Source organism: Corvus kubaryi, unplaced genomic scaffold (genome assembly GCF_017639235.1).
Source record: "Corvus kubaryi isolate FWS band 111438036 unplaced genomic scaffold, C.kubaryi_AGA036_p1.0 124, whole genome shotgun sequence".
Classification (NCBI taxonomy): Eukaryota; Metazoa; Chordata; class Aves; order Passeriformes; family Corvidae; genus Corvus; species Corvus kubaryi.
In genome coordinates this window covers 3729183-3747121 of record NW_024580659.1, presented here as the reverse complement: position 1 = coordinate 3747121, position 17939 = coordinate 3729183, and the positions used below count along the sequence as shown (strand labels likewise).

General features: G+C 37.8%; 1 protein-coding gene across 6 annotated transcripts in view; it reads right to left on the bottom strand.

Annotated features, from left to right (window-relative positions):
• The window catches only part of CACNA2D3 (calcium voltage-gated channel auxiliary subunit alpha2delta 3), a 395280-nt gene extending 378033 nt beyond the window's left edge, over nucleotides 1–17247 (bottom strand). For 2 of the 6 annotated variants that reach the window (XM_042020551.1, XM_042020557.1), the window contains exons 1-2: nucleotides 16072–17086; nucleotides 15384–15465 (exon numbers count right to left, since the gene is read on the bottom strand). In XM_042020551.1, coding sequence (XP_041876485.1) covers nucleotides 15384–15465; nucleotides 16072–16190 — 201 coding nt within the window. In that variant the 5' untranslated portion in view covers nucleotides 16191–17086. Of the gene's footprint in view, nucleotides 1–15383; nucleotides 15466–16071 lie in introns of all 6 variants that reach the window. The other 4 variants (XR_006014815.1, XM_042020563.1, XM_042020540.1 and 1 more) reach the window with 4 other exon arrangements.
• Nucleotides 17248–17939: the final 692 nt, after the last annotated feature.

Below are 17939 nucleotides of genomic sequence, written 5' to 3'. Positions count from 1 at the left end.
CATAATACTTCATACAGCTACATAATACAGTCAAAGGTAATACAAGGTTTTCTGAGATTTTGGGGAGTTTTGTTTTTTGAAGATGGCATATGATTATGTGTATATAAATATATATAACATATCTTGTAAAATCTATCAAGAGCAATGAAGGAAAAGGTGGAACAGGTAAATAGTCCTAAAAACGGAACTTTAAACATGCAATCAAAAAAAGAGGCATAAAACTACACAAATACTATTGTTATCCCTTTCTAGCACAGTAGTTAGCCTGCAATTGTAAATCCTATAAACACTGTCTTTCTCTTTAAATGAAGGTGGTTGCCATTTAAAAAACAGCCAACTGGATCAGTTTCTTTCTGCAACTATAGCAAATCATGACCTTGAGCTGTTCCATGCACAATGAACAAGCAGAGAATAATTTACACTTTCCAAACAAAATCACATCCTACAGCCAAGGAGAAGTTCTAGACTAAATGCAGTCAAAACCAAGGGGCATTTAGGAGGCTGAATGACACTGGCAGAGACAGGGAGGTCTGCGTTAATAAGTGACAGGGCAAAAGGAAACAGCTCAAGTTGCACCACGGGAGATTTAGACTGGATATTAGGAAAAATTTCTTCACCAAAAGGATGGTCAAGCCCTGGAACAGACTGCCCAGGGAAGTGGTGGAGTCATCACCCCTGTAGGGATTTAAAAACCGTGTGGATGTGGCACTTGGGGACATGGGTCAGTGGTGGACTGGGCAGTGCTGGATTAACAGTTGGACTCCATGATCTTAAAGGTCTTTTCCCATCTAAATGATTCTATAATTTTATGTACCTCAAGGTGAGCTTTTATACTTCTTCAGAGATAGGTATTGGGATATTTCCAACAGCTGAGAAGGTACTAACAGCTTTACTAGATGTGTATGTACATTAAAAATTTTAAGTTAATACACAGGAGTAAGTCTGAAAACAGGATTAAACAAACTGTACTATTGAAAAACCAATTATCAAATATCACAAGTCAGAAGCAAGGACAGGATTTGTGAGGGGAAGGAAATTACATGTAGAAAGGAGAATAAAAATAAATGCTTAAGGCAAAGATATTTATGTTGTATATCAAGCCACTCATTAAAAAGAGAAAAAAGCAACTTCTTATACGTGACACAAGGACAGAGAAGATTGGGCTCAAAGAAGGATTGCCAGCTCCTGTGGGAGGCAATGAACAGAAGAACTAAGTGCATATTCTGAAATCAGTAGGTGAGAGAACCTTATTTTATTGTTCCCCTACAAGAAATGGGATTCTATTCCAGTCACTTTTAGACAATTAAACAAAGAAACAAAAGCCATCTTTCCATTCTAACCTCCTACCCACACCAAGGAGAAAAAGTAGAAATTGGCAAAGTACATACACTTTTGCAGTAAAATAAATTACAGCTTGACTTAATGTGAAGCCATCAAGAAGATTTATAATTATTCTTCATATTTAAACCATAACATTTTTCTAGTCTAAAGAACATTACCCCCTCAAACCTTCTCCACTTCTTTTCCAAGAGAATATGGTTTCATTACAGATAACAGTCTCATTACTGTGTACGACTATTGTGAATATAAAAGAAAACTACCAGATTGCACATCCAATCCTTTTGCAGTTTATACAATAGTCAGCATTACAAGAACTGGTTTAAAGGCTTGCAAGGCAGCCTACAGTCACAGTAGATACAGACCTGCTCATATATTCTAGATATATGTGGAAATTTTTTTCTGCCTTAACTACCTGCCAGTTAACAGCAATTCTTTTGTTCACTTTTCTTCTTTACAACATTTCTCATCAGCAGTGATGATTTTAGCTCTAGATCCTCAACAGAGAATCTGCTATTCTTTGACAATAATTGAGCTACACAACACTTTAGGCAAGAACTTTTCATTAAAAGCTACCAAAAAATGACCTTACTTCAGGCACAAGTCTGCTGCAGAGGTGCCACTCACATCAGCAAGAGAAGTGACTCCCATCTGCATTTGCCTCAATCGACCCTGAACTGTTGTGCATTCAAATGTTATGGTAATTAGTTTACTTTCAAATGAGATTGAAATAATAACATTAATCCTGCACACACTTTGTTTTCATTCAAGCTCCTAAAGCCTTTGGAAACAGATGCTATAAATGCCATATAGATGGTCCTTTTTCTTGACATCATTGCTATATATGCCAAGTTACAGATAATTGACCTGTTCTGTCAACCAGATCAATCATTCATCCATACCTACTTGTGATATTTGACCCCATTTTATTAAAACAAAACCAAACTTACAAAACAAAGAGCACCACACCTATCAAAACACACCCTGCAGAAGCAAATTTTGCACACAAGTTGCCATCAAAACCTTTTTGATGCAGACAAAAAGCAAAACTGCAGACAGAAAGCAAAACTTTTCACATCTTTATACCCATGGAAGAAGACAAATCAGAACTGAATTGCATAAGGTTAATCACCAGGTCAGGGGAAAACTAGAACTGTAGGTTTTTTGAACGCTTTGAAAGCAGGAGTATTATTTAATTCAGCTCAATGCACTAGACAATGAACATAACATTTCAGCCAAGACAGGAAAGAATCATCTCTGCCAACTTAGAGTTGCTCTGTAAGGTTGAGAAATTTGCTGTGAATGAGTGAAGTTCAAGTAATGCAAGCCACAGCAGAGTCTGCCTGGATTTGTTGTCCTTTCAGTCACATCAGAAAATCCTAGGCTTTTACTATACTCTGGAGAGGAAGATACCCAACAGGCAGAGAGGATTTGTGTGAAGAATGGGAATTCTGTACTTTTCAAGACACTATTATTTAGGTCGTGCATTTTACTAAAGATTCCTGAGAAGAGCTGAGTTAACAGCTGGTTTTGTCTGACAAATTATGTTCAGAATAATTAGAGCTCTCAGTAATTCAACTCCTGTATATTTAAAAACCAAGATAAATAAGCAGTATGCTTATCAGATTAATATGGTCTACATGAGTAATTCTATACACTAATGTTTGAATTATTCCAACACATAAGAATAGGTCCCAATCCCTCATATAATGCTGTATTCTGCCATCCTTTTTCAGACAAAATTCCCTAGACATCTTGCAATGCTGAGGAAGTTCTACCAAACAACTATATATCTATATTAATAACGTGCTTAAGGTGGACTGGACAGAAGCAGTGCCAATTTATGAAGGTGGCTGAACTATATTCCTATTACACTTGGGTTGTACAAAATAAAGGACTTCAGCAAAACAAACTGCAATTTTTTTTCAAATGTTTAAGCATTCCAATTTTAAGCATCTGAAAAGCAAAATAGAAAAGTCAGAATAATGTCATTACTAAACTCAGTTTAATTTCAGGTGCCTTTCTTGAATTAAAACTTACATTTCTTAGCACATAATTTCTTTTTATTTTTAGTTCTTAGCTAAGATTAGGATCTTAGCCAAGTTTTAAATCATGGGGTACTCATGCATTTCAAAAATAGTAAGCTTGACCTTCTGCGACTTACATATTTTTACTATGAATGCTATTTAATAGATTTGTCAAAAATAACCACCAGAATACAGATATTGCCTGCATTTCATACAAATGTCTTTATTCTCCAACTGTATTAAAATATAGAGGAAAAAAAAATAACATTCTTCAGTTGTTCTGCTCCTTTGCTCCCAATGTGTTCTATTCCTCTTCATTCTACCACTTTTATGTGTCCCTGTTCTCACCTTTAGCTGGTTTTTGAGCCTGCAGTAGCTTCCTGATGCTGACTCCTTTCTGCAAAACTTGCCTCCCCCCTCAATGACAGAACCTCCCTTTGGTTTTGGAGAGAATTCTGTCCCACCTCTCCGCATTTCCCACACACACCAGCCAAGGCACAGCCAAGTACATTGGCTCTTACTGGGGATATAACCACCCTCTCTTTCCAGAGACATTCACAATGAATAAAGTGCACCAATAGATCTTAACCTATTTATTCTTCCTTTTAAGGGTTCATAATTTAATGAAAATATTTTAACAACCTCTGTATTTACATAACCTTCCCCTCTTCTTAGGTGTAAAACTATTACTAAGCTATTACTCATTTTATTTCTGCTCCATTTTCTCAGGTGACCAGATCCTTACTTCAGCATTATGATTACAGCTGCTAAAGGAACAGAAAAATGACATTAATGGCAAAAATTTCCAAAGGAAAAGAGCAATGGCTATAAACAAGTGGGAGTAAAGAGAAGGAGAGAGTGACAAAGAACACATGAAAATAAATTTCTATGGTAATTGAAATATAGACAGAAATAATCAGATACTCATAAAATGATAAATAAAATTGCTCAATTCCCAATTTAGCTGCATTTAATAATTGTGAATTAGACTCTAATGAGAATCTTATTGGTTGGATCTTACTTGGAAGAAAACCAGAATAGGTCAGAAAAAGTCTGAAGGATCTAGACAGGAAAAAGTAGTGCAGAACTGTAGTTATGTGGAAAGTGGATAATAAGGAAGAAGTACCAGCATGGAAAAAGTTATAAGGGAAAGAAGAAAAGGTTTGCAAATTTGCAAATTACTTTCTGATATCAGCAGAGCATATCACCTTGTATTCAAAGCACAGGAGGGATTCATCCTCTGACAAAAAAAGGGTTCAATTTCACTTGCCAGTGCAATACCATATGGAGATTTATTGCCAGCTACAGACACCAAATATCAACAACAAGAATAAGCGAGTTTCTATCAATTTTGTAGTTATTCAGGACTGTTACAGGAAACCATTTATCTTTTCAGTAGTGCAAGTTATATTTAAACAGTGTGTTAAAATTAATGCTTTGTAGCTCTCAGAGCTGATCCATTCCATTCCACTTCCCACTATTTCCATATCCTTATGCTAAGGGTGTTCTTCACCAGCCAATGCTTTCTATATGCTAAACACTCTAGAATGAAACATTGCTCCTAATTCTAACTAATCTCAAAGTTTTAAAATTTGAGGGAAAAAGTATTACTAGGCCCATTTTACACAGAATATTAGGAAAAGATGCCTCAAGCTGGGGAGAGGGGGGAATTCTGCTTGCAGCTTTAATTTTCAGTTTAAGGTTTCTGGCAGTCTATGTGAAATCCTACCACCACTGCCTGCACCAGATTTGTCTGTGAGACAGTACAGGTTAAATTAGCATTGTGCTTAAGGACTGCACTGATTTTGGCCACCACGATCACAGGACTTAAGCAGACCATCAAGAAACGATTATCACAGCCCCAGAATAAAAAACCAGATATATCTATACATAGAAAACTAGATTTGACCAACAGAAATTCTCCAGTTTTCTTTCATTCACACTCTTCTCCCACTCCCAAAGGTTTTCATGGGAAATTTCAGGGGAATGCCAGGATTCATCCCCACTTTTACTGCAAAACTGCATTGCAGTTTGTAATGAGAGTAGAAGTCTGAAATGTGAAGTGAGTACCCAGATTTTTTTGTTTCATGCCATCTATAATAGCTTTCTTGTTGTACTTTGATGAAGAAACGGCAGAAAACATTATAAAAGGCACAGCGTGTGTAGGGGGTAATAAATCTGCTGGATGCAGATAGTCAATGGCTGCAAGTCATAATCTAAGGCTTTGCTTTTAGCCTCCTACGAGTTTTCATTATCAGTGAAAATTGCTATTAATGTAATACGATAGCATCGTGTCCAAACAGCTCGGCACTCATGCATTTCATACAGCTGTCAGAAGATGATAGACATTTAGCTTCAAGGTAAAGCCAAAGTTTGAATGTTCCTGCTTTTTATCTTTGAAGCTTTGTTACTTTAGAAGATAATTATCTAATTTTGTGACCAATGATGTGTTCCCAACACATCAAATTTTAATACCCATAGCATGTAGAATTTTTTTGTGTGTGTGTGTTTTGAAAGTTAGCAATTTCAGATGGCTTGACACAAAATCTTCAAAGTATATTGAATAGCCAAACATTAAAATGGGACCTGGAGGAACAATGGGAGCACTGGGGGCCTGACCAGGGTTTTCATAATGCATTCCAAATAGCATTTTCACAGTGCTTTTACCTAACAGGCTGCAGATATTATGACTGCATAATTTTGATTCCAGCTTTTTAGGAAAGCAAGTCAAATCCTTGTTTGTGTATAAAAGCACAAAGAAATCCCTTGACAGCTACTGTAGAATAAAGTAAAAATAGACAATAAGACATAAAACCTTCTGCCAGCTGACAGACTATTTCTGTACAACACTAAGTTCACTTAAGATACTGGGGGTGATAAAGATAGTAAAAGAAATGGCTAATAGAGCAACTGGTAGCTAAATGGCTTGTCTTAGCCCTAGATTAGAAAATAAATTCCTGTGTTACCATGACAAATTAAAAAGTCTTCTCCTATTCATGCAATCAGCTAAGTGGAAATTACTCTTGAGACTTCATAATTATGAGAACAGTTACATATTCCTATTGTGAGTGGTAAAAAGCCCACCTGAATATCAAACAGCAGAGAGCTCAGTTTAAGAGTCTATAAAGCTGCTGAGAACTATTTTAAAATAATAGGTCAGAAAAAGTGTTGAGACCTGATGAAGCAACTAAAAAATTCCACAATATTGACTATGACCAGGGCCTCAGAGATGCCTGTCATGACAAAGTGCTGTGCCTTTCCTTGCCTTCCAGGAGATTATGAAGATGATGAACCAATGATGTTTGTGGAGGTAGAAGCAACACTCAGCAGTCAAATTGAAATGGGAAGTTCCAGCTCAAGTAATTTCTTGTCCAGACTAGAGACAACATTGGAACCAAAAAGGCACTGCTGTCCTTGAAGATTTTGAAGATCAAAGACCCAAGAAATCTGCACTGATTTTTAGCTTTGATCCCACTTTGAACAGGAATCCAAATTAAAAGACCTTCTAAATCCTGTTCCAGAATTAATCATTACCTGATTCCAGAAATAATGAAAAACAGAGTTCCACAGTGGAAGACAGGAAGACTTTCTATAGAGGGGATGATGAGTGTTGTTTTCCAGAACCAGTTTTGTGGAGTCATTAGTGTCAAACACAAAAGTCTCAATCCTTAGAGTATAATTAGAATTTTTTAATTCAGTATCACCGTATTCAGAACACCACTAAGCAACGGAAATCCAGTCAACTTGCACATTGTAGAGGAATGGTGTCAACAGGACATATAACCCATCACCCACACAAAATTCAGGGAAGCCTGTCAAATCCACATTTTGAGTGCAGGAAGGAGAAATATTTTATGAGACTATTAGAAGCTCTTCTACCCTTTCCTAAAAACTAATAGGAATGCTTCGAGGTAATTACTGTCAGTCAAACATATGAGAAACTTAACTGATCAACAGTCAACAGGATCCACACATTAAACCCTGATATTCTGAATCAATTATATACATACACTTCTCACTTTATGTCCCCAATCTTGTGACATAGATTAAGCCATCTTATAGTCTGGTTTGTTAATGGACCTGAGAACAACTTTTTCCTTCATCTTTTACTTCCTTAACCTTGGTGCTCTAAGATCTCAACCTAGTTTGAAGGATAAATAGCAATAACTAAGTGCCTCCTGTACTATAAAATTATTTATGCAAAACATTTGGCATCAGGCTCAAAAGAAAACATTTCTCTCTAGAAAATATGCCCATTTAAAGACAAAGATTAAAATGAAAGATAAATAAGGTGGTTCAAAAAGAGACAGGGAGAGAAACAGACAACAATAAAATATGTCAAGTTAAGAAATATAAAAGCAACACATGAGTAGGAGCAGGTACTTTGACAAAGAAAACACCTTCTAAGACTTGATAAATTTTTTTTATCACCTCAGTGAAATGTATTAGTTTAACTCTTTACAGGTCTTTCAGGAAACGACAGAAAGCATGGTTAGAAGAAATCACCTGTCAAACTCTCTTTTCATGAAGAATTACTGCAAGAATCTATATGCTTTGAAGACTCCATCCAACCAACCAACCAGGCTCTACCTAAAGAAGCAAAACTTCTGTGCAAGTAATGCTTCAGGAAAATTCTTCTCAAGAATAACAACAGCAAAGAATAAACTTCAACAAGTATCAACAATTTTTGATAACAAAGCACTAGAACCTCTGGCAGGTGCACAAGGAATAAACCAGGAGTTTACATCTGATCTTTTCCTTCTTTCTCACCGGGACATCCCAGTATGTTACAAGGCCCACTGAGGTTCCAGTATGTACTTCATAGTTACACTTAACATAAGAACATTGGAACACCTTGAAAACCTCACCCTGCTGATACCTTATCATGTGGTTATCAGACCTGAAGCCCAACAAAAGATGATGTGAGCAGTCAACATCTTTTTCCAACAAGTTTAGTCTATTATAGTTGATATATTTATTCCTCTATAATGATATTTTAATAAGATCATTTGCTTGTGTGCTTATAAGGAGAAAGGAAAACCAGCAAGTCTTCATCCAGCCTGGCTACCCTGTACAGCAATGACAACTGTGTTTTATAACCTGTTTCTGCTGTGAAAATTGAAGGACACCCCAGCTATGCCTTAAGGAGATGTAGGCACAACGATTAATAGTGCATAGATACAGACATCAGAGAAGTACAATTACTGTTACTGATGATAGTCCAAAATAAAGGATGTAGCTCATCTTCCTAACATAAGGCAGTTCAACAAAGTCTACCAAATGGCCAGGAACCTGTTCTGAACAGTGAACCTGCAGGAGTTCCACACTATGCCAGGGCTTTCTCTCAATAAAATAAAAAATTTTAAAAATTAATTGATTTTAGGAAAAAAGTTAATGCTTGTGTTTAAAACCTGGTTCTTTTTCATCTACCATGGATATAAAGAAAGAATTTATATTGCCCTGTTTTTTGATACACTGGATGCAGCATCCACACACTCGTATGAACGAGTGTCTTGAGCAACAGCAATCCCCTCACGTCTTATATCACTGTGTTTAAAGCCAGTGCACTGATTATCATTTACTACATGTGAAACTTCACCTGGAATGTCCTGGGAGACCTGAGAGCAGGATATTTTCAGGAATTATCTGTCTCTGGAATTAATCACTTCTGGAAAGGCTACCAAGACTCTTATCAACTTCTTTACAACTATGATTTTAAAAGAAGTTTTTTTGCCAAGACTTCTTTTTAAATACAAATCTTGCAATAATTTTATCATACACTCAAAAAAAGTACTTCAGCTTTACACAAATTAACTTGGTGGATGCTAAACAGGCTCATAAAAAGCATCCATGTAATTTTGCAAAAATATTATATGTTAAAAAAGCAAAATGGAACTTCACAAGAACAACACATTAATCATTGTATTTCATTAAAATGTGTCAGTGAAGATTCTACAGAAACTAGAATACCATCTACCCTATCAATATATAATTTGTGTTGTAAAATGTGTTAGCATTTATTATCCGCAACGAAAAACTCTCCCCTACAGAACAGTAATGACATTTGAAAGTGTGGAGTATTGATTAACAGTTGCTTAAGAGTGAATCACCACTACAATACAGCATCTATTCATGCTCTACATACCTTCACTGTCAAGATAATTTGCATGGAGAGCAGCTTCTTTAACATTGAAACGTAAGCATTTTCCAATACAGGATGTGAAAACAAACAACCATAAATGCATTAAGCAAGGGAATTAGCATTCTCTTCCTTTCAAGATCTGATGTTTTCCAGGTGAATTGTCTGCACAAAAATGTCCGTCTTAAAAGACATTACTGGAAGTGTGATGCACACATCATGAACTTACTAAAGCCATCTCATATGCCTCTTACATGCTAACAACAGAACTTTTTTACTTTCAATAATACAAGTGAGAGGACCACACTCTGCTTGCAAAACCCAGAAAGATACCAAAAATACTGCAAAATAGAGAGTGCTGATGGAAGCAAAACATGAATTCAGCATGGCTTTCTCCTTTTAGACCAAGTGACATCTAAAACATGATGTTTGATATACAAGCTGATTTGACTACATTTTAAAACCATTACCAACACCAAAAAAATTATTACTCCTGCCATAACATTCAAACAGGAGAGCACAAATCACAGATCATTCAAAGTGCAGTTCTAACTTCACTGAAGAGAAAAAAACTTTTCCAATACCTCCAGAAAAGGCAGAACTTTATTACAAAAAAGTAAGCCAAGCTATTTTTTGTTATGGACAAAGAGAGAAGAAAGTATTCAAAGTTTGATAAGACTGATCTTTTCCTCTACAGATCAACATGCTATCTGAAAATTAGTATGGGACCCAGCAGGTTTTCCCACCAAATACATTCGTAGCATATCAATGTGTTTGATTTTTTTATTCTTGAACAAAATTAAAGTATCTATCCAGAAGAATTTACATCTTTATGTCTGCAGATAACATCAAATACTTCAAAACACACTGAAATGCTCTGTACCTAGTCTGGCATGGATAATAATCCCGTCATTCATGTATCCCAAATATCTAGGATTGTAGGAATTAAAGGGGATGGAGACTCAAGCTCTGCAAGTTCCAAAACATCGTTTGCCTTAATCATCAGAATTACACTGGTTTAAGATTCTCAGGTGTATATTTCTTTTCTTTTCTAAGGTTTGATTTCAAGTCAGTGCTAGGAGACACATTTTACAAATACCAGACTTCAGGAGTTCAAATTATAATGAATTAACTCTGAATACAGTTTTTGGTAAGCTCTACACCATTACCTGGCTGGTGGGGTTTCGAATTTGGGCTTTGGGGTAGGTGTCAGGTTTGGTTGGTGGGAAGAAGGGGGTTGTTGCTGCTGGTTTAGATTTTTTTGCAGGGGGCAGCAGTATTTCTTTTGATTGGGTTTTTGTCTTTTTTGATTTACAGTCTCATGTGTACAGATTTTATTGATAATTTTTCCCCATATAATAACCAGTATTATTTTTGCAGTTCTAGGATTGCTCAGCTGAAAAAAGTTTAAATTGATATCCAAAAAGTCAGTCTATGCCTATCCTTTAACCTGCATGTCTCAGTCCTACTTGACCCTTCCTTCAAAGCAGTGGTTGCAGTGTCTCGAGCAAAGAAGCAGCCTACAAAAACCAAAACCAACATAAGGCTGAATAAAAGAAAGGCAATTAATGTCAAGATGATTGGACTAAACTTGCCTGAGATTAAAGTCACTATTATACAATTTAAACTAAAGATAGATGTACTGTATGAATCAGATCCACCAGCTGAATGCTAATTGATCTAAATCACCCCGTTATATTAGTTTTGCACTGACATTTCCACAATTGCAAGAAACTACCAAGATACAGCACCCCTTCCTCTTCAGGGAGATAAAATGCAATTCTGCATCTTTAAAAACAGGAATGCTTTCCTGACTGAAAACCCTGCTCTGAGAAAAAAAATTATTTGAGAACTCCCAACATGATGAAGGATTTGTTGAAAGGAGCAGGCAGATGCGGACTCCAAACTGCTTCAGACCAAAGCAGGCAGTGCCTTACATAACACTGAGGGCTCCAGCAGACAACTTACATAAGGAGACTCTGAGGGAGCCTTAAACAAGCTTCTTGTCAGGAAGAAACCTTTGTGGAAGGACCAAGAAATTAAGGATATTTTCACCTGGAAACCATTCCTACATTTGCATTCAGGAGCAAATGAAGAATTATCAAAGCTCAGAATATTAAAAAAAAAAGAGTAGTCTCATCAAAAGGACCCTGAGGAAGCATAGACCACGCTGCACTGATTTAAGAAGAGCTTTACTGTATAACAACAGCATTCCCCAAAGCCTGTTCTCCAAAATTCTAATTGCAGCAGCTGAAGTGAATATGTTCCTGGCGCCTAACCCTTGCTTTGCAAACTATATTTGAAGCCTGGCTTTGCCAGTGGGCTACACTCACATTCAGTACAGGACCCACTAAACGCAGAGTGATTACTAAAGAAAAATAGCTAAAATGTCAACATTCAAATAAGGCAGATGTCTTTTGACAGCCTAAGGAAAAAAAACAACACCTAAGAGAGAATTAAAATCTGAGTCAATTCTTAGGCCCCAACAGTATTTGCTAAGTAGGTGAAGAGTATGAATATCTCTACAGCATCAAGAAGCCTCTCCAAATCTATGTGACAACTGTAAAACCGCCAGAAATCAGACAGATTAGGAATAACGCTGTCCTATTTGCTTCTGGATGTTTTCTTGTACGTTTAATGGTCTTCCACCTCTTTAAAAGCAAGGAGTAGGACATTTTTTAAGTGCCAATTTTGCTTAAAACCTTATCATAATTTCTGAAATTATTTACTGAACTATTATTTTCCAAGCAATTTGCAGCATCTGTATTTCATCTAAAGTCAGTTTTGGGAAAAGTCATATATCCCAGATATGTCTAGGAGGCAAAACAAAATAATTAGATAAGATTATCATAATGAAATAAAATAATGAAACATTCAATTAAGATATGGGAAGCAGAGGGGGGGTTTTTTTAAAAAAAAATACTTTCAAAAAGCAACAGAAATATTCTTAAACGTCTTTTACAAATTCAAGAGGACACCAGTGCTGGTCACCCTTTTGATGTTCACAGTACTGCAAGACCTTAAAAATCACAATAACTCCATCAATATTCACAACTGTAACCTGGCAAAAAATTTCTTTACTGAGTATCTCACATGAATAATTTCCTCAATGAAATTTTAGTGTGGGTCAAATGACTCTTAATGTGCAAAACATTTGGGCAGTAGAGACTGTCAGTCATGCCTAGACTGTGAGCACATCCCTTTGAACGCTGCACTCACTGTGCGTGCTGACAAAATGAATCAAGTAACATTTACATTAATTTTTCATGTAGCAAGCCTGTATCAAGCTAAATGGCACTCCAAAGCAGTTGACAGTTGAGGAACCTATACTGTCCAGGTCCATAATCATACACACATTTTATATCTTCACTTGTTTAAGGATGCTTAATTCATAATCAGGAAATGTGGGCTCCTCCGGTAATATCAGAAGTCTCACTGTTTCTAAAAGTGGAATCTTGACTTTAAAATGACATGGATTCTGATCACCCAGAGCTCACAGTAAATACCAAATATATTCTTGATGCCTGGCTAGTGGGGAGGGAGGGGGTGGGGAAAAAAAGGCATTTGTACTTAGAGCCCTCCTGTGCTATCACCTCCTTAACTGCTGTGACAACCTCTGTCACTGACTTTGCGTGTTGAAAATACTTGCAGATCTTGAAGTTTGGTATGTTTCTATTCACAAAAGCTAACAGAAAAAAATATACTTTATAACAATACGAAAAAATACATGCTAAAGTCCTGTCATCCAGGCTTATTTGCCACAATCAACACCAGGATATAGCAAGCTTAAATGGACAGAGACATTTGGAATTCCAAATAAAAGAAAAAGCAACAGACGTATTATAAAAACTACTGTAACCAGAAGGAAGAAAAAAAGAAAAAAAAACAATAGACTATGTGACAGAGGAATAAAAATGCTCTAAATACCTGTCAAACCTGCGTTTTGTCTTTTCTCTCTCATTCAATAATATCATAATATAAGCAAGAAAGAAAAACAAAATAGCTTGGAAAGAACATACACTGTCCACCTTCAAAAACAGGAGCACAGACTGGTTAGTGAAACAGAAAGGATGCTGATGAAAAGGTAAAATGAATAGCTTCCAATTACCTACAATTATAACAACCAATAGGAAGCAATCTTGCTACTTCAGAGGGAAAAATACATTACAGAAGGGATGACAGCAGCATCTACTATGAGGAAGAGAAGGAGGATTAAGGATTCCATAGTGATTCTTTGTGGATTTTAGCATGATTCCAAACAGGGTACATTCCATATTCTTCCAGCAAGAGTTGGGCTCAATACTGGTAGGATTCATTTCTAAAGCCATTTTTGCGCAAAAATGGCTGCGCATGGAACAGCTCCAAAGTTAAATAAAGATACTTGTTTGTTAGGGCCTAATAAAAAAAAATAAAGCTTTTTAATAATACTTGATTACCAACTAATCAAAACTGAAAGCTCCATCTGCTTTATGAATTTAAGGTGTTCATAAAAAACACTGAATGTAAGACTACACAGACTTTAAAGAATGAGAGCTGGAAATATAGTAAATATTGAGTGCTCAGATTTTCAGAATAAAATGAAGGTTTGCCCAACATCTTGAAGTGGAGCCATTTAAAGGCCTTGAGAGTTAGTAAGAGACTGCAAATATTTTTGTTCTTAATAGCTCTGTATTTTCACTTTTTGAAATCTGTGTTTTACAGTCCTGGGTATACAAATCTGAAAAGACAGAAACTGCTAAAGAACTCGTATGTCTTTAGTAACTACTAAATCCAGTTGCTTTCATTTTAAAGGATAGCACGAGCTTTTTATTTCAGCTGCTACATGTACTGTTATATAATTTCACACATATATAAGCCTTTTGAAATAAATGCTACAAGCTCAAGGAATAATTTCCTTCACAAACAGACAAAATAAAATTAGTGTTACTCAGAACTAAAAATCATGTCTACAAAAATCAGCAGAAATTTAATATATGGGTTGAATGAGTGCTTTTAATCAGTAAATGTCTCATTGTTTTTCCATTTACATATTGCATTTTGAGAATCACGTGCTAAATGCCCGAAAATAACAGTCTCAATCTAAGATATTCCTCTTAGTGTCTTTTTTTCTGCAACTGTTGTAAAAATAAATTGTCTACAATACAGAAGTTTACTATAGGTTGCATATTTAAATTAAACAGAGTCTTTGATATATGCCTAACACTCAAATCTGCTTTTTCATTACCCTCTCCCCCAATTATGTAGACTTATACCAATTTCTCAAGTTTTTGCTATACTTCACTACCTTATTACCCAGCTGTGCAGCTGAGCAAGAAGATAACCACATTCATTCCTTTTATCTGTAATGATGTAATACATCTCAGCACTGGGTTGAGATGATTGGGGGAATAATGGGATTGTAAAAACTGCAGAGATGACAAACAACAGTGCAGCCACCTTCTCCTGATACAGTGAATTGTGTACATACAGCCCAGGGTGAAAATAATACAATATGCACTAATTCTGCTCCTCGAATGAAGTTAACATTTTTCACAAGAAACAGCTGTTTCTGCACAGAAACATCATCATCATCATCACAATGCAGCAACCAGACTAAACACCCGCAACCTGGGCTGAAGCCTAGGCTACAAGAAATAAGTGTTGGAGTTTACTTTCCAATGAAAAAAGAAAGTCATCCAAACAGAAAAATATCAGGTTAAGCAAGGACTCTACAGACAGTGCAGTGCAATGCAAAGAGTCATCAGGGACTAGTATGCAATACAAAAATAGAACTTGTACAAAAGCACATACAGCACTGCTTTCCTGTTCATTTAAAAAATTAAATCTGCCTCCATTTTCTCTGCTAATACCTTCCTTACTACAACTGAAGAAATCCTTACCTTCTGAAGGAGCTGGGAACCTGAGTATTTGGCTGCAATAGATTTGATCTCTCCACCAAATGCTGAGGCCCAGAGCTTTACACTGTGATGAAAAAAAAAAGAGACAGGAAGAAATGTAATACACATGTCATAGCAAGCAACAGAGACTGTAACAGCTTCAGCTGCTCGGGAGGATCTGAGCAATTTTACATTAGAGAGCTCACTAAGGAACCTAAGCACAGCAAAAGATCAGTGAAGCCGTACAAGTATAAGCACAAACTAGACCCTGTGCTAAGGTAAGGCCTCTGATATGAAAGTACCAACCTGCACCATTAAAATTTAAGGAATTAACTTGTACAGAAACATGCTTTGGCACAACATGAAATATGCATTGAAAGGAAAACAGCAGATAAAATGGCAAAACACTTCTGAATGATAAATTCCCACATGAGAAAGAGTTAACAGCATCAATTTCAGTAAATACAAGCACTTAAAACTCAGTGGCTACACACTCCACCAACACATGCTCCCATAATAAAATCAAAGTAGTGCCAGGTGCCTTGGAGACAACCACTTTAAACACAGCTGACAGAGGAGCAAAGGTGCCCTGGAACAGTCAAATATCGGCAATACAAAAACAGGAGAACTTGAGCAGCCAAGTTCTCATCCTTAAACATGGTCCTGAGAGGAATAGCATGAAAGCACTTACACAGACAAGGGGATCTGCTGCTCCGATCCAACCACATCCACTAAGGCTGTGTTAAAAGCTGTCCAGAAGATAAAGAAAAAACCCCCAAAAGCCCGAAGAAGATTCAGGTTCTCTGGCATTGTGCCTCCCTGTGCCTGGAAGGATTTGGGGAAATTCAAGTGAAGCTGAGTTCAGCAGCAGTGGGGTTTTGCTTCTAAAAGCCTCTTTTCCCCCACTCTTAGTCCCTTCCACTAGAACAACACTGGAAAAGAAAAATTCACAGCTCCATCCTCATTCCTCCAAAGAATGACCCTCTCTATGTAATGGAAGGAGCGGACCAGAAACGAAGCTCTAATGACTTGAAAACTATTGTGTCCCTGGTAACAGCAAAGCGTTTTCCAGCACTACTGCAGCCACTTGCATGTAGTTCTTTACAACTCCGCAGTCAGCAGTGTGCTGAAGTTACTTCAGTGACCTACTGCTGCTCCAAAGTGCCCTTAGCAGCAAGAAAGCAGACTATTGATTCCAACTGGGGAGGCTGTCTTCTTGCAATTACTGCTCACTTTGCAAATGGAAAGCTGCCTAGAGTTGTCCTTTCCCTCGCCGATAACCTCCAGCCTTCATCCCAGATCAAGCCAGCCAGTGCATTGGTTCAGCGGAGCAGGAGCAGCAGCCTTTTAACGGGATAGCGCCGAGACAGAGAGGCAGGCACAGGAGGAGCTGGACCAGAGGGAGGGTACGGCAAAAGCAGAGAAAGTCTGGAGGAGCTGAAAGTGGAGTTGAGCCCTTCCAGGAAGGCGAGAAGAGAGCGCTGCACGTTGCCGGGGGCTGAGCTTGGGAGGGCTCGGCAGGGCTGTCAGGGGCGGGGGCGTGGGGCCGTACACACCCACCGGAGAACGATTCAGGCAGGGCACCGCTGCATGACAAGCATCTGTCTGTCACACAGCCCAGAGAGGCGAAGGCTGCTCGGAGCTCAGCGCTGCGCGGTGCCGGGAGCATCCCGGCCGCGGGGCCGCACCGGGGCGGGCGGAGGGAGGAGAGCGGCGGTCCCTGCCCAGGGAGCATCGCCCAGGAGCGGCAGCGGCGGCTTCCCGGAGCGAGCCCCGGCTTTAGGTCAGGCTCGCACACATTTAATTGAGTCATAGGGAGCACGTCCTTGTGCATAAAGGCACGTTTGCTGCTTCCTCCCACGCCGGAGCACTGCAGCGAGTCACTCTCCGTGAGCTCAGGACCAGCAAAGGCTTATGAATGAAAAGATTTACCTATGCAGCATAAGTAAATCAATGCGGGCTGACTCCAGCCGATGAGTAAATTATTAATTTGTGCTCATAGAAGAATCCTCTTGATATAGCAAATATAGGATTACAAGCTCCTCCACTGAGAGAGCAGCGTGTGGAGCAGGAGGGATTGGTCCAGGTATTTTTGTTGTTGTTGCATTTTAAAATCTAACCTCCCCCTCCTTTTGCTTTTATTCTTCTCCCTCTGCTTTTTTCTCACCTTCTCCACTAAATGCACAGACTTAAAATAGCAACTGAACTTTAATGTAAATAAGTATGGCAAGACCATGATCTGAGCATGGGCTGAGTCATCCTTGCATCCTACAATATAGCTCCAGTGTCCGCTCCAGAATTCTAGTTTCTTCCCTCTGTAGTTAGAATTAACACCTCAAAATATTCACTCTGCCTTTGTACACTGTTCTTAACATTTTCTGTCTTAAAGCTTGAGATGTAGTACCTGTGTTTCTTTCCCCATTAACATCACTAAGAGCACTGAACAGTTTGCTTTAAATATCAAAACCTCTATTCAATAGCTGGCTGACAAAAGCTTCCTGCTTTCTCAGAAGAAACAAGAAGTTTAAAGATAGAAAGACTAACAGGGGAACTGTGCAG